Genomic DNA, 24,979 nt, shown 5'->3' on the forward strand with positions numbered 1-24,979 from the left:
TGGCTTTCTCAGTATTGCGACTGGTTTGAGTCAGGCAAAGCATATCTTGAGCATTCTTAGACTTCGTGCTCCCTTTAATGAGCTGTCCTATTGTCTGTTCGAATGTTTTGGTTAATGCCCTAGAAGTCACCAGCTTGATGTGCTTAAATGAAATTTTCCAGTGCTGAGAACTTCCTGTGAAAGCTGCCTTTGTTTGAATGGGGAAGATGCTGCCTTCCAGCTCCTTTCCCTAATGCTCTTCCTCACCTTCTGCCATAGCCCATCTTCAGAATTCGTCTGGTACTCACAGCTCCCATTTCACCTTGGACTGGGCAATGGTGAGTTTGGTTTTTAACTGGTCTCTGAAATCCTGGCAGGCATGCTAAGGCACATGAAAATCAACAAGGTGCTTGGTGACAGCCAGCAGGGCTTCACTAAGGGGAAATCCTGCCTGACCAATTTGGTGGCCTTCTATGATGGGGCTACAGAACTGATGGACAGGGGTAGAGCAGTTGATGTCATCTACCTGGACTTGTGCAAAGCATTTGACACTGTCCCACACAACATCCTTGTCTCTAAATTGGAGAGACATCAATTTGATGGATGGACCACTCGGTGGATAAAGAACTGGCTGCATGGCCACACGCAAAGAGTTGTGGTCAATGGCTCAATGTCCGGCTGGAGACCAGTAACGAGTGGTGTCCCTCAGGGATCGGTGTTGGGACCACTCTTGTTCAACATCTCTGTCGCTGACATGGACAGTGGGATTGAGTGCGCCCTCAGCAAGTTTGCCGATGACACCAAGCTGTGTGGTTCGGTTGATACCCTGGAGGGAAGGAATGCCATCCAGAGGGACCTCGACATGCTTGTGAGGTGGGCTGATGCCAACCTCATGAGGTTTAACCATGCCAAGTGCAAGGTCCTACAGCTGGGTCGGAGCAATCCCAGGCACAGCTACAGGTTGGGCAGAGAAGAGATTCAGAGCAGCCCTGCGGAGAAGGACTTGGGGGTGCTGGTCGATGAGAAAATGAACATGAGCCGGCTTCAGTGTGCGCTTGCAGCCAAGAAAACCAGCTGGTCAAAGGAGGTGATCCTGCCCCTCTGCTCTGCTCTCCTGAGACCTCACCTGGAGCATTGTGTGCAGTTCTGGTGTCCTCAACATAAAAAAGACATGGAACTGTTGGAACAAGTCCAGAGGAGGCCATGAGGATGATCAGGGACTGGAGCACCTCCCGTATGAAGACAGGCTGAGAAAGTTGGAGCTGTTCAGCCTGGAGAAGAGAAGGCTGCGTGGAGACCTCAGAGCTTCCAGTGTCTGAAGGGGGCTATAGGGTGCTGGAGAGGGACTCTTCATTAGGGACTGTAGTGACAGGACAAGGGGTAACGGGTTCAAACTGAAACTGGGGAAGTTTAGATTGGATATAAGGAAGAAATTCTTTCCTGTGAGGGTGGTGAGGCACTGGAATGGGTTGCCCAGGGAGGCTGTGAATGCTCCATCCCTGGCAGTGTTCAAGACCAGGTAGGAGGAGGCCTTGGGTGATACGATTTAGCGTAAGGTGTCCCTGACCACAGCAGGGGGGTTGGAACTGGATGATCTTAAGGTCCTTTCCAACCCTAACGAGTCTATGATTCTATGTATTTGACCAGTGCTGGAGGGAACGTGACCTGGAGCCAGGCATCCTTCCTGGGGCCTGGGGGTGTGGGACTGGAAGATGGTTTCTTCTGAACCTGGAGTTGCTTTTCATCTGTCAGTTTGCTTTTGACATAGTTCATCATCAGAGCCTTGATGAGCTGCCTCCTGACTGAATTAAACAAAAAATCTTACTGATGATAATCAGTGCTCCAGGACCAGTTCGGAGCATAAACAGGCTCCATTCCAGCCCCCTCTCCATTTCCTGCTGTCATAGAAGCACAGAACCACAGGTTGGTTTGGATTGAAGGGGCCTTAAATCTCCTCCAGCTCCAACCCCTGCCACGGGCAGGGACCCCTTCCACTGGAGCAGCTTGCTCCAAGCCCCTGTGTCCAACCTGGCCTTGAACACTGCCAGGGATGGGGCAGCCACAGCTTCTCTGGGCACCCTGTGCCAGCGCCTCAGCACCCTCACAGGGAAGAGCTTCTGCCTAAGAGCTCATCTCAGTCTCCCCTCGGGCAGGTTCAAGCCATTCCCCTTGGCCTGTCCCTACAGGCCCTTGTCCAAAGGCTCTCTCCTGTCCTTTGCTTTCCCTACTGAAGAACCCCTGTCACCTGCATTCCCAGAGGTATCCTCATCTACAGAGGAGATTTAAGTGGTTTACTTTCCCATTTGGGATAGGGCTTTTCCTAGTTTCAGTTCAGATGTTGTTGCTGAGGTCCTCTGGCTCCAGTCTCTGGGCTGGGAGCTCTTCCAAGCCAGCAGTAGGTCACTTCAGACCTGCTCCTTTCTGCTTTTCCAGGCCACTGCTCTCAGCATATGTTCAAGACAAAACTCTTGCTTGTGACCCACTGTGGTCGTTCTTTTCCTCTCCTGTTCAGATAGATGCAAGCAATGCAGTTCCAGGACACTGTGCCTGGCATCGTGCTGCAGAGGAACAGGACTGTGGCATCAGCCCCTCGGAGCCCTTGGGGCTGGGCAGCTCAATAGCGACCTGCTCCTGATCCCAGCCCCCCGGGACATGCCATGCCCCAGTGATTCCTGCTAGGAACTGTTTGCAAATAAACCCAACCCTCTCCCTAAAGCTTCATCTCTCTCAAGTGAGACCTGGCTGCTGTCCCCTGTTATTGCTAGCTTGCTGCATAGCATAGATTTCATCCCGGCCAACTTGCTCTGTCCTGGATGAGCACAGCCATAGGGCATAGGGCAAGGCCAACCCTGGCCAGAGGCAGTCTCTAGAATGCAGTTTGGAATGAGCTACCCTGTTTGTGGCTTTGATGTTTTGCAGGGAGAGAAGAACGTTTGTCTACAAGGACTAAGGCTATACCACATGCTCTTGGGGCCACAGCATGGTCTGTGCCCCATGTATTTAATATAAATAATCCCTCTGCTGTGGGAGATGTTTCCTGCACAAGCAGAATTGAACTCCTCCCAATGCCTGGCTGGAGGTGTGGAACACCACGGTATCTGAGTGAGGTTTCTAATGGGAGAGGCCTGAAATGGTCCGTTTCTCCACCAACAGCAGCTTCAGCTGAACTTTAATTTGAGAGAGATCTCTCTAAAAGTTCCCAGAGAGGGGCCTTCCATCACCACCCCCTTCCCATGCTTCAGCAGTGTTAGTCCTGAGCAGCTGTGCGACACCTTTTAAGCATTTTCTCATGGGAATAATCAAGCCAATCAATCAAACCAGGCTTTTACTTTCCTGCTGGGCCTTTTACCTTCTAGTGTACCCCTTGGGACTCTCCCCTCCTGACCCACATCCTTCTGGAATTGTGGTGCTATGAGCTGGGCAACTGGAGTGTTACCTAACCTCATGATGTGGTTCCCATCACTTGTAGGTGTGTGAGCTCCTCCGATGCAGATGTGTGCAGTCGCTGGAGCCATTCACTTGACAAAATGTGGGAGTTGTTTCAGCATGGGGTGACTCACAGCTCCATTGACTTCATGGAGCAGCTCCTCTCCATTGAGTCCAACAGGAGCCCAGAGGATTTCTCACTGCAGGTGCCTTTTTTGTATACACCCACATTTCAGTAGGTGACTCCCAAGGCTACTGCAGCACGGGGTAGGGCAAGAGGATTATTTCAGGGTCCAGACAACATTCCTGCTCATGTATCCCAGTCAGTTTGTCATCCTGTTTTTACAAAAGCACAACGCTGCTGCCAATGCTTCCCAAATCCAGGATGAAGTTGGTGGCCCCTCCTGCCAGCTGGCTGCCCAGACATCTTCTGGTTTGCTTTTCTGAGTTCCTGCCTGCAGGACCATGCATTTCTCCTTTGTCCTCTGTGACTCTTCATCAGGGACTTGTAGCGATAGGACAAGGGGTGATGGCTTCAAACTGAAAGAGGGGAAGTTCAGGTTGGAGATAAGGCAGAAGCTCTTCCCTGTGAGGGTGCTGAGGTGCTGGCCCAGGGTGCCCAGAGAAGCTGTGGCTGCCCCATCCCTGGCAGTGTTCAAGGCCAGGTTGGACACAGGGGCTTGGAGCAAGCTGCTCTAGTGGAAGGGGTCCCTGCCCGTGGCAGGGAGTTGGAACTGGATGATCTTAGGGTCCTTTCCAACCTAAACCAGTCTGGGTTTATGATTTTTCAGACCATCTCTCCAATGGTAGTACCACGTGAATCCAAATCTGCTCTTCCAACATGCTGCTGCCCTCTCAGATGGGATCTTCTGCAAATTTCACTTTACTCTTTGTTACATCCTACTCATTGATGAATATGTTGAGCTTGTCCCACGACAGACCCCTGTGAAATCCCACTTGATACATCCTTCAGGGGTGAAAAATGTGTCAAACCTGCTACCTACTTTGCAGTAGTTTATATTCCCCTTGATTTTTATGAGAATGCCTTGTGAGAGCATTCAGAATGCTTAACTGACACCCTAAAAGGTATCACAGAACTGCCTACCCCATGTTCATGAGCCCTATTATGTTCAAATAGAAATGAGGTTCATTTAGCACCATCAGTTCTTTCAAATCCCTGCCACCTGCTCTTTATCCCTTTCTTTTCTTCTGAATGTTTTTAAACTGTTGTGCTGTTTGTTAGAGGATTTTCCTGGGAATTAAAGATGAGTTGCTTTGTGTTATTCTTCCTTTTACCACCTGTTTTTAAAGAAAGACAAGCATCATCCCTTTTTCACATCCTCATCCCATCCCACATCCAGAGACAGCCCATCACTGGCGTCAGGTGCTTTCCACTGCTGAGGCACCCTCAGTGAACTCCTCTGGGCCCAGCAACTGAAACAAAACCTGAATTCTATGAACTGCATGTTTTTGACTTTAGGATCAGAGCTGATCTTTGCTGTTTAGACAAAAGTCAAACCAGGAGAAAGTCTGGCACTCAACCCTGCAGAAACAGGATGGTCTGGAAACCTCGTGTCATCTCAAGGAGCAGCTCTGAAGAGCCGTGCCCTCTGTGTCGTTGCATTGGCTCATCTGTGTGTTCATTTCCTGGTGCTGTGTGGGGCACAGTGCCCTGGCAGTGAACTCAAGGTGCTCTGTTCCATTGCCTATCAGAACTTTATTTAAGCATCTATGTCACAAGGGTATTGCATCATTATTTTGCTTAGTCCTTCTCTGATACCTTAAAATACCTTCCTACTACTTTTGGAAAGTTCCTATTTTCATTTAGACAGAAATAAGAAAATGAGTAATCCAGGTTATTTTTCGGTCTGACACTGTCACGGGTCTTTGATGACACTGCTTCAGCTGCTTCCCAGGCAGGGTTTTACTGCTACTTCCAGCAGTGCTGATCAGCAGCACTCTGGTGTCTCTCTGTTCCCCATGGTTCTAGTTCACAAAAGTGGAGGGACTTTTAATTTCACTTTCTAGGTGTATCTGTCTATAGAACTGATTAGTGTGGTTCTATCAAAATGTGAAGGTGACCAATGGATTTTATGAACCTGAGGACTTTTCGGCACCTGTAGAGCTGAATGGCAGGAGGCAAAGGGTTTGCAGGTTCTGTATGGACTGAAACTGGGAGTGCTCTTGCAAGATCCTTCTTGCAGATCTTAACTTTATAAATCCTTCTGTGGATGACACAGAGCAAGAGAGTGAGCTAAATCCATGTCCAACATGCCCAAAAATCCCACAGGGAGCTCTGCACAAGGACTTCTGGAGGCTCGGGGACAGAAAGCAGCACGTTAGGGAGTTCTCCTATTGCTTCTGACAAGTTTATGGGGTTGGATTAAGGTACTTCTTGTCAGTTTATTTGGAGGAGGAGGAATAATTTGGAGGTGGTGGAAAGAATCAAAGATTCCTTTTGCAGAATAACTTGTGGTAAGAGCAGCAGCAGGTTGAACACATCTAAAGTCTTGGTAGAGGAGGACTGGGGGGAGGCTGGGTGAAATTGTGCTTACACAGGGTACATGCAGTTTTGGCAAGACTTTTTTCACTTTATCATGTGGGTGGACGAACCCCAAAGGAATCGGAGGTACCGGATTTCCTTTCATTGTGGATTCCTGACTTTCTCAGTGACAAAGCCGTCACAGCAGCACTGACAGAGCACCTGAGCCCACCACAGGAGCAGAGATCATGATTTTGTACTTAAACATTTGTTTCTCTTTCTTCTCTTTCACTTGCATACACACGTGCGCAAGCACATTCTTAGAGGTGGCATGGGGTTATGGTATAGCGGAGGACTTCTACAAGGATTGACATGTCAGGTGGAAAAGGAAGTATGTCTCTCCCTGTGGATACAAAATGTCTTAGGTCTAGGTCTCTTGCTAATGGTAAGTCATGGTTCAAGTAGGTGACAAAGGCTTATCACAGGTTTGGGTTGGAAGAGACCTTAAAGCTCATCCCGTCCCAACCCCCGGCCACAGGCAGGGACAGCTTGCTCCAAGCCCCTGTGTCCAACCTGGCCTTGAACGCTGCCAGGTGTGGGGTAGTCACAACTATTCTGATAGAGGAGTCAAAGGTCTGAGGTTGCCTGGCTCTTGGTACAGGGACAGGAGAGTTATGTTGCTGTTATGACCTCTTCTGGGCATGGTAGTCATGAACCTGTTTCCAGTAGGACACGCTACACTTTGGAAGGGAGGATTTTGTTGTAGAGGGGAGAGAGTTTTATGCATATTGAGGAACATATGTACAACCAGCTCTGCTTTGGAGAGACAGGCAGTGTGTTGAAAATGTGACATAAAGGGATGACTCTGACAGCAGCTGCCTCCTGTGAAGTGGTTCACTGGTTTTGTTGAAGTTTATCCATGTCTGGGTACTTTGTTGCAGGAAGTCAGTGGTTTTATAGATACCCTGTTTTTTCATGGATGATGCCTAAGCAAGTCCAAAATTAGAGCACAAAGTGGAATTTCAGGGAAGCCCAAGGAATTCAGGCTAATGTGTGTTGCGTTAGTTTCTGTGGATGATGTCTGTTGGATATCTTCTGGACTGCCTCGGTACCTGCAGCCGTTGCATCTTTCTGTGATCACCTTCCTTTGGTCTGGAAAACAAAGGGATATTTCTATCCCTCTTGCTAGGAGCTGGATACTGTTATGGCAATCACGGGATTACCTACCCAGAAAGGGGCTGTGATGCCTGCGAGCGCCGCACTGCCATATGAGGGATACAGAAGGTGTGTCCTGTCCCGCTGTGTGCTGGTCGCAGCCCATGGCTGCTAGAAAGCGTGCACAGCAACGCGGGATGTCAGCACACACCCCCTCCATCCACAGCATCAGCTGCCTCCCGACCCTGGTGCCGGCGGGATGACGGGGTCCAGCCTCAGGCGCCGCAAGCGGACCCCTTCCCCGCAGCAAGGGGCATGGGCTGTGTGCCGGCGGGGTGCGTGCCCGCCTGCAGCTCCGGTACCGCATGTTGGAGCCCCTCATACCGCAGTGTGTGAACCAGCCCGCTCGGTGCCGGCACGGCCTCCTCCGACGAGCGCCTTTCCCTGCCCCTGGCAGTGTGCTGGGTGCGGTGCCGCACCGGGCAGACCCATCGCTGGCTGCGCGCACCGTGTCGGGGGCCGGCCCGCGCCATCGCTCCCTCCCCGCCTCTCGCAGCCTTGGCTTGGTGTGTAAAGCTCCATCCCCGCGGAGCAGCGAGGCCCTTGATTAATTCCACGCTGATGTCAGCCATGCGGCTCTGCTGGGAGGGATCTGCAGGGCTGCGTTTCAGCCGCCCTTCGCTGCGAGGATCCCCCTCCCGCCGCCCCCCGGCGCACGCAGGGCTGGGCTGGTGGAAGGGTCGCTGCCGGCCTCGCTGAGCTGCGCCTCCATCCATCCATCCCTCCCTCCCTCTCCAATGCCGGATTTTCCCTGCTGGTCGCTCTCGCCCGGCCGCGGGAGCAGCGTAGTTAAACTGGGACAATGCGCCGCGTCCCCCCTCTGCTCCTGACAGCCCGTTCCTTAGCAACGCGGGGGGGGATTTTAAGAGAAGATCAGAGCGCCGGGATGAGGATATAAACTCTGCTGTTCTCCCTCCCGGGGAACTTACCAAAGAGGCACCTCTCCTGTCGTCAAGCATCTGATTTCTTTCCATACAAGAGGCAACGGGAAAGTCTCCGAGAGCTGCTTCCCTGATGGATGGCTGCCCGTCCCCCCCCAGCAGCTCCTCTGCTCCGGCGCTTCACTCTTCAGTTCCACGCCCGGGGCAACATTTAAAGGGAAGCCCGAAGCGGGATCAGTAAGCTCCCTGCATGCGTATGCAGGTGACTGAGCAGGGGGCCGGTGGGCAGACGGGGGACCCAGGCAGCCGGGGCTTTCCTCCTCCTCCTCCACGCTGAGGGAAAGTAGCTTTCGTCTTTTTGTTCTGACTTTGGGCAAGGGAGGGCGGGAAGCAGACTGAGCCCAGCTCCTTGCTGAGATGAAACGGTCGATGAGAAGAGGTCTCCTTGTCACAGGCACAAAGGCCACCTCCGCCTGGCAGCATGGTGCTGAAATCTAACCCTAGCATCATTCTCTTGTGCTCTTTCCTGCCCAGTGACTACATCATTGAGGAGAAGACGGCCGTGCTGCAGAAGAGGGAGCATGAGGGATTCGGGTTTGTATTGCGAGGGGCCAAAGGTAAGGGCTGCTTCTTTCGCTTGGTCCTGGGGCTGGGAGGGAAAGCTGCTTCTGCTCGCTTCACCCGGGGCCCCAGACCCTGTGTCCCTGTGTGAGCCCCTGTGCTCTGGGGTCTTGGAAGGACCCTTCCCTGGCAGCAGGGGATGGGAGTGAGCTGGGCTCTGGTTACCTGCATCCTGCAGGAATGCCATTCATGGCAGATGTGCATCACTCACACTCTGGGGTGTTTCTCTGGTGCAGATGCTGTTGTTCATGGCTTTGCATTTGTAGTTTTCACTTCTGCCTGTTTGTTGGGTGTCTAATGCGCATCTGCCCTGTATCAGGCATAGATGTGAGCCCCATGGGGCTGGGCCTGTGCCCTCTGTGGCTTTTTAGTGCTTACAGTATTTAGAGTTGTGATCCTCCTGCTGGGAGCCCTGGCTCTGTTGGGGTTCAGCCCCAGCATGAGGGCAAGCTGAAAGATGTCTGTCCTGCATCGTGCCTTTGACCCTGTACTCCTGGGAGCCTCAGCTCATGCCAGGGCACCATCCCCTGAGATCCCTGGAGTGCCTGAGCTCCTGCAGCTGGGACCTTGCACTGGCTTGTTACTGGGGCTCCTCTTGCCAGAAACCAACCTTTTTGCTGCAAAAGAAAGAGAGTCCCTTGGGGACTGGTAATGAATGTGCTTGTGTTCGCATAGGAAATAGGCTTGAGCCCCTGTGCTTGGGAGGCAAGTCCACCTCAGCTGGAGGCTCCTCTCTCCAGCATTCCAGCCTGGAGGCTGGTGAGAGGCAGGGGGATCTCAGAAATGCAGCTGCTGGCAGCAGAGCTCAGCGAGGCATGTAGGGTGCAAGATGCAGGAGGGGAAGCTCAGATGGTGGCTGCCAGCTGGTTTGGTGGTGCTGCTCCTTCCCTGAACCTCCGGGTGGTTGCAGACTGTTGTGATTTGGGCTTTAATGTTGGGTGTGATTGTCTGGGGGGGGGTCATGAGTTGTCTTTGTTTTGGGGGTACCGCAGCAGGACTCTGTGTGCCAGTGGGTGCGTTTGAATTCCTGTCGGAATACGGTTGCTGCCTCTTCCTCCCCTGTCTCCCCTTCCCTATATATGTGACATATGTGTCTGTCCATGTGCTGCTCACATCAGTTTGTGCAACATGAAGTGAAACTTCACAGCTCAAAATGGCATCCATTTTTTTGCCAGATCAGATTTGCAGTTATTGTGCTAGGGAAAACGGGATAGATTTTTTCCTGTTTCCTTTTTTCTTTCCTTTTCCTCGTTTGCCCTCCCAGCATCCGTAGGCTCTACAATCCCCTTTGTCTGCTGAGGCTGGAGAGGGGACTTGCAGTGGGTCGAGTGGTGGGCGTGAGGCTGTGTGGGACTTCGGTCGGGCTGTGCTGCAGGGGCCGTGAGCAGCGCAGCTGCAGAGGGTCGTGGCTCAGGAGTGGGTATGGTCTGTCCTGCTGGGATAGAGGCACTGGAGGCTCTGCTGATCCCCCTTGGGGAGCAGCAGACCCATGACAAGGAGGTGGACGTGGTGGCTCTGCATCACCCCCATGTTTCCCAGCCTGGTGCTTCGTGCTGCTGTGGAGCTGAAGCTGGGAATGCTCTGTCTCGTTCCTGTCGAGTCTCACCACCACTCATGCTTCATTTAGACACTGTGCAAAATGCTTCCGGCCTCATGGGGTGAACTGCAGAAGGGGTCTGTAAATGGGAGGGACCAGAGCATCAGCAAAGTCTCTGCAGAGGGAGGGGGCTGGTTGTTAGGTGAGACTCAGCTGGGATGATCCCCAAAGGAAACTGCCCTTTGTGCTGCAGAGGATGGTGAAAACCTTGCATGGCTTCTGCCAGTTTTGCTGAGGGTTGAGTCCTTCCCAAGCCCAGCCTTGCCCATCCATGTGAGCTGCCCCATCATCTGCACCCAGCAGAGAACACCCACCACCACGCTGGGGAGCCAGTGCTTCCTAACCCGTCCTCTCTCCACCTCAGTCCAGTAGTGGGAGGTGATGTCCCAGTCAAACCAACTGAGCGTTTGAATATAGGTTATTTTATCCTAGCCCCAGCAACAGATGAGCTACAGCTTTTGGACATGAGGCTTGCTGCAGCCATTGCCTATGGGAATCATGTGGAGCAGATGGGAGGGATGTAGCAGCCCCTTCATGCAGCACTGTAGTGGGAAGTGATGAGCAGGTGGATTCATTTCTTTGTTTCTTGGCCCAGAAAGGCCATCCTGCCTTTCACATACACAAATGATAGGTCTGGTCTCAGAATGCTGAAAGATGATATTTCTTGGCTTGTACTATGCTGAACTCAACCCATCAACCTTCCATGCCTAGACCAGAGCAACCTCCTTCCTCCTGGCCAACTACCACAGGTCTGTTTAGTGATATGATTCATAAAATGCTCATACATTGCTCCCCAGGGCCACCCTGTAAACAGTGGTTGCAGCAGCTTGTACAGTGACTGCATCTCACGTGGCCACAGCAAATCCCTGCTACCAGTTTCCTGGATAGAGGAATATTGTTCCTAGGCCATTGGTGCTCGTTGGTGTCTGGTTGTGGTGGGTGCTGTGGAAATGGTAGGGAACATGGAGCTCGTGTTGGGAGGATCTCTGCCTGTATGTCAGCTGCTCTCTTCTCAAGCTCCCACTGTTTTTTTGCCACATTTTCTCCACAGGAAGGTTGAAGTTTGCTGCTCAGCATCACATGTTTGTGTGCAAAGACCAGCCAGGGCAAGTGGTATTCAGTTACTGAGACCAACCACCCTGGGGGAATCCAGCAAACCAACCACCCAAGTGCAGAATGTGCTTGGATCTGCAGCAATAGGTGGATCATCAGAAGGGATTTGGGGTTTGTTTTCTGTGCAGCCCTTGCTGTGAGGACCTTAAGGTCAGACATCTCTGCAAGCTGAGGTCTGGTGCTGTGCAGTGCCTGGTGCTGGGTCTCTTTGACCTGATGGGTCTCCAGCAGCCACATCTGCTGCCTGCAGCCCTGGGGCATGAGAAGGGGTACAGTGAGGAAAGGGCAGACAAAGCTCAGGGATCTTGCTGTTGGACTGGGGCAGAGGGCAGGTTGTCCTCAAGCCCTGCAGCAAGTTCTGGAACACGATGCTGGTATCATAAAGTCCCATGGAAATGGAAGAGCTCGCTGATGGTTTTCAGAACTTGGCTCTTTTGCAGAGGAGTGTTGTGACACTGACCCTCAGGGTGGACAGAGATTTGGACTGGAGGTGTTTAGACAGAGTATGTCAAACACCAAGTGTGTCGTCTGATGGTGGTGGTGAGGTGCTGGTGAAGGGTACCCAGAGAAGCTGTGGCTGCCCCATCCCTAGCAGTGTTCAAGGCCAGGTTGGACACAGGGGCTTGGAGCAAGCTGCTCTAGTGGAAGGGGTCCCTGCCCGTGGCAGGGGTTGGAGCTGGTTGAGCTCTAAGGTTTATTCCAGCCCAAACCAGGCTGTGGTTCTGTGTCTTCATTATGGAGATCTAATGGAAAGCTGGAAACAAGACCCAGAAGAGTCTCACTATGGAGAATGCTACTTGTGGCACACCTTTAGTACCCTTAGGAATTTAAATATTCCAGAACTGATGTTAACCAACTGCAACTGCACCCCTGTTCGCTGCCTCAAATACGCGCTCTCCATCAGAAAGTGTCATCTGTTGGCCACCAGCTGCAAGCAGGTACCTGCAGCTCCAGTGCTCAGGTCAGAACCGTGGTGTGCATCTGCCTGCCCTGGCGTTAGCGGCTTTAGGTGGGAAGCACCAAGGCAGCTATTGCATTATTTTTTTTTTCCACTCTATAAATGTGTTTCTGGTGAAGTTCCTGTGATCTTGCTGTGGTTTAACCCAGCCAACAGCTCAGCCCCACACAGCCGCTCCGGCGCTGTCCCCTGCTGGGATGGGGAGGGAATCGAAAGGGTAGAAGTGAGAAAACCAGTGGGTTGAGGTAGAGACAATTGAATAGGTAAAGCAAAAGCTGTGTGTGCACAAGCAAAGCAAAACTGGGAATTCATTCCCAACTTCCCATCACAGGTGGGTGTTCAACCCTCCCCGGGGCAGTGGGCTCCACCCTGCATAACAGCGAATTGGGAAGACAAACCCCACCACTCCCAATGCCCCCCTTCTTTCTTCTTCCCCCCATTCGTATGCTGAGTGCGATGTCCTATAGCATGGGATGTCCCTTAGGTGAGTCGGGGTCACTGTCACAGCTGTGTCCCCTCCCAAATTCTTGTGAACCCCCAGCTTGCTCACTGAGATGAGGAGCAGAAGAGGCCTTGACTGCAAGGAAATACGCCTGTGTAATCAGCCCTGCTCCAGCACAAACCCAAATACAGCCCATAGGAACTGCAGTGAAGAAAATTTACTCTACCCCAGCCCAAACCAGCACAGATCTCAACAGTTCACTCTGCTTGAAATAACTTGTAATGTTTTTCACTGCTAATCTTGGCTAGTAATAAAAGTAACTTGTCCAAGAAAAGCAGTGTTTGCAATGAGTAGAGTATGGTAGGGTGCGGATAGGATATAGGATAGGATAGGACAGGGCAGAACAGAACAGAATAATGATTCTTTTCAGGGAAGGGACTTAAGTGCTGCCTGACTTCTCCAGGGCTGATCAGAAGTCAGAGCATGTCCTTAAGGGCATTGCCCAAATGCCTCTTGAACCCTGACAGACTTGGGGCATTGACCACCCCTTCAGAAAGCTGGTGCCAGGGTTTGACCACCCTCTAGGTAAACAAACGCTTCCTCACCTCCAGTCTGAAGCTCCCCTGGCACAGCAATGAGCCATCACTATGCATCCTGTCCCAGGGTCCTGGGGAGAGGAGCTCAGCACATCCCTCACCATGGCCCCCCTTAGGAAGCTGCAGAGCGATGAGGTCTCCCCTCAGCCTTCTCTTCTCCAAGAAGACAAATCCCATGTGCTCAGCACTGCTCAGAGGCCAGCCCTTCACCAGCTTGGTTGTCCTCCTGTGGACCCATATGAGGACCTTCACATCCTTCTCCAATGGTGGGGCCCAGCACTGCACACAGTGCTCCAGATGAGACCACACCAACACAGAATACAGCAGGACAGTCCCTTCTCTGGTTCTTCTGTGGCTGATGCACCCCAGGATGTGGTTTCCCTCCTGGAGCCAGGAATCCCAGGAAACCTGCATCTTGAAGTGCAGTCAACTGTAAAGCTGCAATAAAAATCAGGGCAGGGGGTTATTGTGTCAGGTCCTGGAGTGCAATTCCTTGTGGAGCTGGGCAGCCCAGGGGAAGAGACAGTGCAGAAGGGCAGGGGAACAGAGCTTTGGTCTGGGCACGCTTATGGCCATGTCAGGTAACCCTGTGGCATGGCCATCCCTTTTAGGATACCACTGCATGCCAGCGGTGATGCTGTATTCCCAGTGGCAGAGCCAATGCCTCTCAGGACCCTCCCCTTGGTTTTGGGGGGCTGCCAGTGCCCCACAGCACAGGGCAGTGTTGGGGGGCTGCAGGGCCTTTGTTCCCAGACCTCTGGTGTTGATGGGCTGTCAGAGCGGTGATCCAGCTCTGCCAGGGCTTCTCCAGGTGCGGGAAGCTGGTGTTCCTGGTGGGAGCAGCCCAGGCATCAAGGGTTTAAGGCAGTTTTAAGACCAGGAAATGGCTGCTGTGATAAAATTGCACAACCAGAGCTGTGGTGTTAACATGAAAGCTCCTCAAGGGGTACAGACTGTGGTTCCTGAGGTTTAAAGCCACAAGCTTTTGCAGGGAGCAGCAGTCCTCCTTGTTAGGGCATTTTACTTCATTACGAGTGAGACTTTCTGTAATGGAATTCCAGACCTTTTGATCAAGTTTTGCCATTGCCAAACTGAATGGGAAATGGCAGAAGTTGGATAAGAGCCTCCTTTAAACTGTGTTACCTTCCTGGGCAGGCACTTCCAGATGAACTGTCACCAAGTGGCATAGTCCTGGCCTAAAGCTTCTCACAGGCTCTGATCGGGAAACAGTATTTGGAGGGTCTGGTCCCAAGCTGGGTTTTGGGGTGGCTCCGCTCAGCCTTTGCTCGGGTCTCCATGAGAGGCATAGGTCAGGATTCCCAGGTTGCATAAAGGGTACTGGTGTCCTCCTCCTCCTCCATCAGTGGGGCTACAACCACCCCTGAGCACTGTGGGTTGTTCTGGTTGATAATTCTTGTTTCATTGGTTTGGGGGCTAACAATACTGAGATTAAGCTTAGCAGCAGGAGGCCAAGGATGACTGGATGTGGTGATTACCTGGGCAGTGGCATTGAAAATACTGGATTTGAGTGCAGATGCAGCAAAACTGGGGTGAATGGGGAAAAAGTCACTAGAGGCAGATTTTTGCTGGGGCATCAAAAAGGAGTGTTAAGATCCATGGACAAGGTTATGGAGGTACATGAATGATGTGAGTGGGGCTGTTTAGTGGTTCTGTGCTTGATCACCACAGCCCAGGTCAGGGCAATAAACCAGATCTGTTCTTCTGACCATCCCTGTGTATCCAACCTGCTCCTTGTTATCTAGCTGTCAGCAGAAGCCTACGAATGGATCAAGAATCTTGGTGCCAGGTTGGTGCTTGCTTCAGTCCTGTCAGCAGCTGTGGCTGCCCCATCCCTGGCAGTGTTCAAGGCCAGGTTGGACACAGGGGCTTGGAGCAAGCTGCTCTAGTAGAAGGTGTCCCTGCATGTGGCAGGCGTTGGAGCTGGATGGGCTTTAAAGGTCCCTTCCAACACAAACCATCCCATGGTTTTATGAGATACCCCCACCACCAAGTTCTCCTGCACATGGTGTTGTCTGCAGGAGCTCCATGGAGTTGCTGTCAATGTACATTTCGTGTTGTTCTATTCTGTTCTGATAGAATGATGTGCCCAGGACCCATCGGCATAACAAGCAGGGCAGGACTGAGCTTTCAGGCAGTAACTTTTCTGGCACTTGCTCAGTGTTTGGATTGCTGTTGCTGCAGGAGAACTTTCCCCCTTTGCAGGTCCTTTGCAGTAAATGCAGAGCAGTCTCTGTGCTGATGGGGTATGAGCACAGCCTGGGGATACTGGACTGGATGACAACTAAAAGCAGCTGTAAGGGAAGGTTCTGATACAAGGGAGCCCAGTTGCAGGCTCCAGTGAACTGAAGGTTTCTCCTGCATTGCCAGTTAATTGGGGCAAATGGGAAACCAGTGCTAGATTGTACCTCCTCCTGGAGGCCATAGCTGGGGGCCTCCATCCACTGCCCGACATGGCTGTTGGAGACACCGGCAGCCATCAGACCTCCGGACCTTGTTCTCTGCATAGATCCAGGGGTGTGCATGTGTGTTATTTTAGATTATTTGTCCATTCCTAGAGCTTTTTCCTCATTCCCTCTGAGTGAGTGCTGGGACTTCAGGCAGTAGAAGGGAGCTAGTTGCTTCCTTGGTCTGTCTTTCTCTCCTTCCTGTATGAAACTCTGCTTCACCAGAGTTCAGAATTCAACAGAACAAGCAGTTCTGACTTCAGGATGCATCTTCTTGTTTACTGAGTCTTCGAGGCACTGGTGACACTTTGCAGATGTGGAACACAGCATGTGGTCCCTGTAGATACAGAGCTTCCAGAGCGGTTATGCCGGGAGTCCTGGTGTCACACGTCAATAGTGCAGGTGACACAGCTGGCTAGAAGGCTGGGTTCCTGGGTTGATATTGTCCATGCGCCCTCTTGGGTTTTGTCTTCTCTTACCAGTATGAAAAATGGATCCTGAGGTGGCTCTTCTCTGGGCTGTGGCTTAGGATTTCTCTGGGGTATCTGGAGCCACTGTGGTAACTGTCATCTGTTCAACTCCATCCTCCCCAGGGATCGGGGCTTCCACTTAACCTTTCCATGACTTAATTATGCTGCATGTAGGCTGAGGGGGCAGCACTGGTGTGTGGTGCTGATGGTGTGTTTGTGAAGCGTGGGGACCGTGTGGCTCATCATCGTTAGCTGTACTTGACATGCTGAGAGCCCGAGTCTCCCCTTGTCTCATTTTCAGAGGCTCAGGCAATGCACAAGGTCTTTTTCACCTTAAACCTCGTACCCTTCTAGGCCTGGGGTTAACGTAACTTAATGCCCACTTAGTTTTGCAGTTGCACTCTGTAGCAGGATCATGTTTGTGGTTCTTTCAACTTAAGACTATTGAAAGCAGTTGCTGGTCAACACTGATCCTAAGAGTTGGATTTAATACTGGGGAAGTCCCGAAGGATTTGGAGAAATCAGATGTTACACTGGCATTTCTAAGAATAGGTGGGATGACTTGGCGGCTCCTTGCTGCTTAAGTTAGCTTCCATCAAAGGAAGGAGTCATGGGAAGCTGTTGATAAAAGATAGATATCTAAGATCATCCAGGACATGGCATGTCAGGCAAACCTGGCCTTGGTCTGGTGCCAGCCAGTGGCTGGCTGAGGTAGCAGAAAAAAGTCTTGCATAAAGATTTTAATTAAAATAATCAAGAAGCAGCGTGGTAAATGCTGGAAATCATTTCATCTGGATAAGATCAGCATCTCTATGTTCTGCACAAATGAAAGAGAATGTGGGTCACATTTACTGGAGTGACCTGACATCAAAAGAGATGCTTGCTAAGATTATCCATGGACTCTGATATTAAATCTGCTGCTTCATTAGGGGATTGACACAGCTCTTAAAAACTGTATTGTGTTGGTAGTAGACATAGAGCGATGGGTAACTACAGTGCATCATTATCTATACTGATAACAAAAGTACACCATGCTGTCTGCATCCACCAGCTGGGGTGAGAGGTGGCCCTACAGGGACCTTAGCTGAAGGCTCTGGCCCGTCATGCTACCAAGGGGAGGTAGGGCTGGAATGACCCTGTAGAGATACTGCTCCCTGGAAGGCTGCCCGGGGAAATGGCCGGGTATCCTAATGCTGGGAAGCAGCACTTTTCTTGGCAAGGTGACTTCCCTCTTTCCCCACCTGCAGCACTGGCTGTTGGGAACAGCTGTAACGTGAAAGCTGGTAAAGAGATCACATGCTGTTAGAAAAGGGCATCGTGAGCTTCTCCTGCATCCGCTTCGGGTGTTTCCAGTCAAATAAGGCCTAGGGAAGAAGTCTTCGCTGATCCAAAGCTGTGATCTAGTGTAGGAAGAGACAAATCCCCCCTGCACAGTGCAGGTTCACAGGTAGCAGGTCTGTTTGCAGACAAAAACGGGGAAATAGAAACCTTCTCAGAGAATCATGACCAGCCCCCGAAACAGCCACAGTTCATAGAATCCTCCCAGACTGATAGAAGGGGCCTTAAAGCTCATCCAGTTCCATCCCCCTGCCACGGGCAGGTACACCTTCCACTAGAGCAGCTTGCTCCAAGCCCCTGTGTCCAACCTGGCCTTGAACACTGCCAGGGATGGGGCAGCCACAGCTTCTCTGGGCACCCTGTGCCAGCGCCTCAGCACCCTCACAGGGAAGAGCTTCTGCCTAATGTCTCATGTTGACCCACTCTGTGCTGGGGACAGCATCATCTAAGTGCCACTGGTAGTTTGAGGTGAGCAGAGTCTGGCCAGCATGTATAGAGTAGCCATGGCCTTTTTGCTCCATGTCTTTAACGGATTGATGTTTCTGAACATCCGCAATGGCCTTTTCTTGATAGACAAGGGAAGTGTGTCCCTTTGTCACATCACACAAGGCAGCACCCACCACACAAGTGTCTCTGCCTTAAGATGGGCATAACCTGTGCAAAATTCCTTCATCCTGATGGGCAATGATCCTTCATCCAGGATGGGCTGGGACTGGAAAATGTAAGTGCACTGCCTTACATTAATTATGTTGTGCATCTGCAGAAGTCCCTTCCCTGGAAGTGGTGTTCTTCTGGGGGCAGGAGCAGGTTTTCCACCAGAAACGTAATTTATACCTCACTGGTGAAGAATGGGGTTCATCTGACTAATGTAGATGTCCATCAACAGGGGTACCTCTGCTCCTGAGCTGATGGTCTTCTGTAGGACCCCTATGAAGGGCACTTCTCCAGGGCACTGAGAGCAGGCATCATGTCTGCAGCAGCACAGGTGCTCATGTTTTTGCTGTCTGGCTATGAAAGAGGCCTGGAGCTCCTAACTCAGATGTAGACACTGAAGTGAGTTCTTCCCTTCCTGGTGGTGTTCATTTATGTTGTTCGCATTTCATCTGTGGTACCAGGAGATGGAGGAGGCTTTGGGGACCCTGTGGGAGCAGATACAACTCTTGGGGCTACCTGGGGGTCTAAGCTGATGAATGCAGTATGCATGTAGCACTAGCTCTGCCTCCTGTAGCACTAGCTCTGGTTCCTGCACTGATGTTAAACTAAGCTTTGGATGCGTATTCTTTCTTAAGCAAAATACAGAGACTTTCCCATGCTCCTGGACATCCTTGACCACCTTCTGCTTGGTTTCTGCCACAGCATCTCAATCTCACTCTCCCTTTGTGTTTTGCAGCTGAAACCCCAATCGAGGAGTTCACCCCGACCCCGGCCTTCCCTGCGCTCCAGTACCTGGAATCAGTGGATGTGGAAGGTGTCGCCTGGAGAGCAGGGCTTCGCACGGGGGACTTTCTGATTGAGGTGAGCCAGGAAGAGGCAGGGAGGATGAGCAGTGGCTGCCACCAGCATCTGCCTCTGCAGGTTCTGTGTCTTGCATGAAATTGGTTTGCTCTATAAGGTATTTTGAGAGCTGGGTAATAATTGTTACTGACATGACTGCTGCCTGATGTCTTGATGAAAAGCTGCAGTTCAGATACAATAATTCAAACAGTTGCATGTTCTCTGTGCTAGAAGATGAGCTGACAGGTTCCCTCCTGTTAACTGAAAACAGAGGTTGGAGAAAAGACTCGTCAGATGCTCTCTCTGGAGGCCAATGTCAGGGTTGTTTTCTAGTGCTATTTATTGTAGCTTTGCCCAATGTGGTGCAAGTATTGGGGTGTATAGAGAAGATTGATCAGGTATGAAGGGCTCTGCTCTGGTATCACCCCTCTGGAGGAGGCGATGCTGGGGCTGTGCATCACCTTCATTCCACTCCAAGGCCACAGCCGGATGGATTTTCCTGATCATGTTTAACAGAAAGGAAAGCAAGGACTAGAGTCATGTTAAACAAGTGCCCTGGGGCTCAGCAGCATGATACAGTGAGGTGAGATTGAGGTGCAGACTCCCTGGGACACAGGCAGGAGACAGAAGAGAAATGACACAGGAGCAGACAGGGCATGGAGCGGTCATGACACATGACCTGCCTCATGGTGAGTGAGCGCAGCAGAGGATGGACTTAAGGAGTGACTTAAAAGAAAGCAATAACAGTAATTTTTTTACAAGGATGCTCCTCACTGAATGAGGAAGGTGTAGGAGACAGCAGTGTGGTGCTTGCGAGGGAAAATGGTGTTCAGAACCCAGTGGGTGTGAAGAGCCCAGGTCTGCGTTCTTACAGCCGAGGGAAAGGCTGTTGCGATGCAGTGTCATTCTGATGAGGAATGATTCAGGTGCTTGTGAATCACGCAATCATGATGCCCATGTCTGGGTCTTCATTGTAAAGGGATCCCAGAGAGTTTGTTTCAAAGATGAGTCAGTGCAGGAAGGGGTGTGAGATGGATCCTGCCCTTTCCAAGAGAGCAACAGGGGCAGGAGAGGTGGAGTGAGGCCAACCGTGCACTAGGTGGGATGGGAACTGTGAAGGTTTGAGGTTGTTATGTGGTTTTACTCCACTGCAAGTCTCTTTGCAGCAAGTCTGAGCAGGACGCACGGGATGGGCAGTTATACAGCCGGAGGAAGGGCTGGCATCCCCTGGGATTCTTCTCTCTTGCATCATCCCGTGCAAAAATCATGAGGCTTTAAACCCAGTAATGGAGGATGTGATACCTCTGCTGCTCTGAGGTAGGGGGAGGGGATGTAGGTTGTGGTAGTGTGTGGTGTTGGGCAAGCAGAGCTGCACCTTCTGGCAGGCAGCCGAGGGAGGTTGTGCTGATTGTGGGGCTGGGACCGGGAGGCGGGTGATGAGGCTTGCTCAGCTCGGCTGCCGCAGTTCACTCTGCTGACAAGCACTCCCTTTGCCAGGGGTGGTCATCACCACGTACCAGGCAGTTGGTTGAGGCACCCTGGAGCTCCCAGCAGTGCTCTGGGGGTTCACTGCAGCAAGGACCTCTGACACAGCCATGGACTTGACAGTGGATGTGTGGCTGATGGAAAGCCTTTGCCTGAAGCAGGGCTGGCTGAGGTGTGTCCATGTTGTGATGTGTCTGTGCTGAGGTGCTGAATGTGCTGTGCCCTTCGTGGGAGACATGAAGTCCCACAGTGGTGCTGGGCAGGCGGGAGGATGGACGGGTAGCATGTGGGACATGGACCCACATAGCCAGGGACACTAGGAATGCCACAGTGAGTGAACCATGGGTTTCACCCATCAGCAGAGGTGCAGGTCAGGAAGAGCACATCCCTCTGCTGCTCTCTTTCCTGCTGTTAGTGGGCTTAGATCTCCCCCCCCATACCAGCAGCAAACCTTTGGAGAGCAGCTCCCAGTAGGACCGTTCACTCCATCCATCCTGGGCCCAGGTCCTGCAGCCAGAATGTCCTCGAAAGCTATGATTAGGAGGTTGCTGGCAAAGGCTGCGTGACCCAGATAGCCTCATGCCAACAGCTCTTCTCTCCTTGGGGTGTCTTCTGCTGTGCCCTTGGGGTGTCTCCCGCAGCCTCCAAAGAAAGCCGGTGAAGTGCCAGTTGCCATAAGCCTGACAAACCCGTTATAGAGCTGGTACATTTTCTGATATGTGCTATTACAAAGCCAGGAAGAATTTCAGATGCACATAAAGCCACATGGGGTGCAAGGAGTAGGCTAAAGAGCAGGTCAGTCCTACAGCAGAGCAGCCTCATCTGGACTGGAATTTGTGGTCCTTCTCCTCTCCCTCCCAGTTGGGATGTTGAGCTGCAGAATGGATGCATTTACAGGTTGCCATTTCCTTGGGATCAGCTAGCTGAGCTGGCTTCCCCTGTGGCTGCATGATCATTAAATCTGTGGCAATAAGCATGTGTGGTTTCCCTGGGAAGGGAAGCCGGAGGTGGGTTTAGAATAAGCACAGCAGCTTTGCCGCAGTGTAAAGCTAGTTCCCATGGGCAATAGTCAGAAAATGAGATGCTGTGATATGGCTTGAAGCCTTGTACAGGTCTCTGGGACCATCTTCAACCTGTCCAAGTGTATGAATTAGAGGTGTTAAATTTAGATGGAAGGTGCATGGGCATTTTGAGACTTCATTTCTAGCCTTGTAACTTGTATCCTGAGAGCATCTCTTGCTGAAATTAATCTTTAGCCTTTTAGCTTTAAGGGTATCCTAGTATTGGACATCAGTGCTAGATGTAGGTAAGGTGCTTTAACACTGGAGTTAGCAAATTAGAATCACAGACTGGTGTGGGTTCGAAGGGATCTTAAAACTCATACAGTTCCAACACCCTGCCATGGGCAGGGATGCCTTCCACTGGAGCAGGTTGTTCCGGGCCCCATCCAGGGGCTCTGAGCACCTTCTGCATGAATGAAGGGCCATGAGTGGTCTTGCCCAACATGGAAAGCTGAAGCCTGCTTGGTTGGCAGGTTGGGGTGGCTTTGTCAGTGGGATCCATGGAATGGCTGTATGGAGCTCAAGACACTTGTTTGGCAAGTGCTGGTGTCCTCACCTGGTACTTCCTTCAGCAAGGCTGGTCTGTGTTTGTGTTTAACTAGGAAACGTCTCCCTGATTTTGTGAAGGTGGAGAATTCCATCAGACCCCTCCCTGGCTCCTCCAGTCTCCCCAGTTGCTGGCACTTGAGTGCATGAACCCCTGAGACCCCTTTGTTGGTACTCGGATCTCTTGGTACACGTGCACACTCACGTGCACATGCACATGCACTGGGTCCCACAGGCCTTTAGACACTGGATCTGTCCAGCAGCTGGTCTCCAGCCCCCAGGTCTCCCTGGCTGCCTAATGCACAGGCACCCCCAGACACAAGCAGTCTCCCTGGCTGCTCCGGACACTGTGTTTACCAGTAGCTGACTTTCAACCCACTGCTCAGCCTGGTCCTTCTGTAGTAAATCCCCAGACCCCAGTCCCTTTGTTCTCCTCTGCTTGTTCTTGCCCGATCCACTATCATCCCACCCTGCTCCTGCCTTCAGTCCTTTCATTGGGCATCTTGATAGGTCTCACACATGACAACACAGAGTTAACACAAGATCCAGCAGTAACAACCCATCCTGTCTTCAGTCTGTACATACTGATGTACGCTGCCTGCTTCCCCCTCTCTGCTGGGATTTATCTCCAGTTGATCCCAGCTTTAACAGCATCTGCTGCATGACTGCCCAGCTCCCTTATGCTCCTCCACCTTGGGTTGTCTTCTGGCTCTGAGCTGTGGCAGAGGGAGCTGGGAGCTGTGGAGAGACGTAACCTTAGTCCTGCAATGCCACCTACCAACAGAAATCCAGCATCAGAAGCAGCATGTTTAAAATGCTGTCCTCATGGCTTATGCTGGGGCCCCTACACCAGCCTAGTCCCTGGTCTTCCAAGTCTTTGCAGCTCTAGAGTACCATAATAATAGACTGGAATATGTTGCTCTCATTCCACTGGCTCTTTTCCCCTTGCTTTCTGTGTTTGTTGCTTTTTCTGGTCTCCTTTGTTGTGCTTCAAATCCTCTCTCAGGAGGTGCGGACACCGTTCTCACTGGAGTGAACAGGTTTAGTTTCTAATCCCAGCACATCCTGTGGAGTGCCCACAAGTGCTGAATCTGCTTTTTGTGTTGGCTCAGCCTCTGCTTGCTGCAAAGCAGTCAGTGGAAATCTGATCTGGAGTTTGTTACTACTGAAGGTTGAAGCACTGTCTGGGTTTTAAGCTTGCAGAAGAACCCTCTGATGCTGGACCGGATTGTCCAGACCCTTCAGTGCCCAGCTCTCAAATGGGAAATTCTGCCTCGAGGAGCACAAAGCCTGCAGGGCAGCGGCTTGTCTACGTATCACACGAGCAGGGCAGGGAGATGCATCACACAGCACTGCTCCTTGCTTCATTGAAAGCCTGCACAGGGGCTTCCTGCCCACCAGCTGTGTGCTGGGCTGAGTGGAGCCAGGGAATGGGCAGAGAATGGGAAGGACAGTGGCAGGGCTGCGCTTTGGTCTGCTGGGGGAACCAGGCAAGTCACTCGTGGTTGTCTTGCAGTTCTTCAGCTCTATCCCATGAGCTGCTGCTCACCACCGGTCTCACTGTTCCATTCACTTCCTAATCCCTTAATATACTTCCCAGCCCCTGTCCCTCTGTTTCCTGGCTTGACTCCCCCATGGCCACTGTCAGAACCGCACATCTGGTTGTGCTTTCTGATGCGCACAATTGCTGCTTCCTCCCTTTATCTGTCAAAAGCCCAGAGGCCGCCAAACAGTGCATGTGCTCACGTGTCTGGAGAAGCCACCCAGGTGAAACTCCAGCAATAACTGCTCAGCATCTTTGTTATCTGCTGATTCAGCAGCCAGAGGATCCCACTTTGCAGATTCTTGTGCTAAAACAAGTACATGAACCAAGTTATTTGGTATCATGAGGTCTTCTAAAGACAGATCCTCAGTTCATCACCAGTGTGGAGGCTGCCCTTTCTTCCTTGTGGCTGACCTTGCCCATCTGTCAGGAGTGGGATTTGGATCAGCCACGGGCAGAGCCGCCTGTGGTGCTGGTTGACACAGGCTGTGCCTGGAGTGTGAAGGGACAGACAATTCCCAGGGCTTCTGCTTGCTTAGAGCAGGTAGGTCAGAGGCACCAAGCTCAGGCCTTCACCTTCCAGTTCTGAGATCTCCACCCCTCTCCCTCTCTCACACAGTATTTCTATGTATAGATGAGTAACCTCAGTGTTTACGCAGCATCTCTTTTAGCTGCACTTCCATCATATCTGCTCCAAGAAGAGTGGTCGGAGGAAGCCCTAATGTGAAGCCAAGTGGCTGCTTTTCTTGACTTGTCCATGTCCTTATTTCAACACCATGGTGCCAGTTGTCCGTGGGGCACTGTAATCTCCAAAATACCACCATGGTCCTACAACCATGAGGCTGCTGCAACAGCACAGACTCAGGTGACCTTAGCACATGGCTTTGGTAGAGATCTGTGGTGGGATTCATCTCACCTCACCTCCGACTTCAGTTACCTGGGGGCCTGCACTGCCTGCCTTGCCTGATCTGCCAGTGCTACCTGTGGAGACCAAATACATGTGGAGATGGAATTTGGGGCAGTGAATTCATCTGACCTGGCCCTGTGTCTGACATGGATGTGACAAGTCTGGTAGATTCTGGAGAGGGGCTTTGGACAAGGGCCTGTAGGGACAGGACAAAGGGAATGGCTTTAACCTGCCTGAGGGGAGACTGAGCTGAGCTCTTAGGCAGAAGCTCTTCCCTGTGAGGGTGCTGAGGCACTGGCACAGGGTGCCCAGAGAAGCTGTGGCTGCCCCATCCCTGGCAGTGTTCAAGGCCAGGCTGGA

The 24,979-nt window shown here is 51.7% G+C and overlaps 1 protein-coding gene across 1 annotated transcript in view; it reads left to right on the forward strand.

Moving 5' to 3' along the window:
• SHANK3 (SH3 and multiple ankyrin repeat domains 3) overlaps positions 1 to 24,979 on the forward strand; it is a 313,275-nt gene that overhangs the window by 226,301 nt on the left and 61,995 nt on the right. Inside the window, 2 exon segments of the mRNA XM_057403824.1 lie at positions 8,518 to 8,600; positions 18,974 to 19,098. Of these exon segments, the coding sequence (XP_057259807.1) occupies positions 8,518 to 8,600; positions 18,974 to 19,098 (208 nt within the window).

Source organism: Pezoporus wallicus, unplaced genomic scaffold (assembly GCF_028554395.1).
Source record: "Pezoporus wallicus isolate ANWC-B61680 ecotype Strahan unplaced genomic scaffold, APGP_CSIRO_Pwel_v1 contig_6978, whole genome shotgun sequence".
In the NCBI taxonomy this organism is placed as follows: domain Eukaryota; kingdom Metazoa; phylum Chordata; class Aves; order Psittaciformes; family Psittacidae; genus Pezoporus; species Pezoporus wallicus.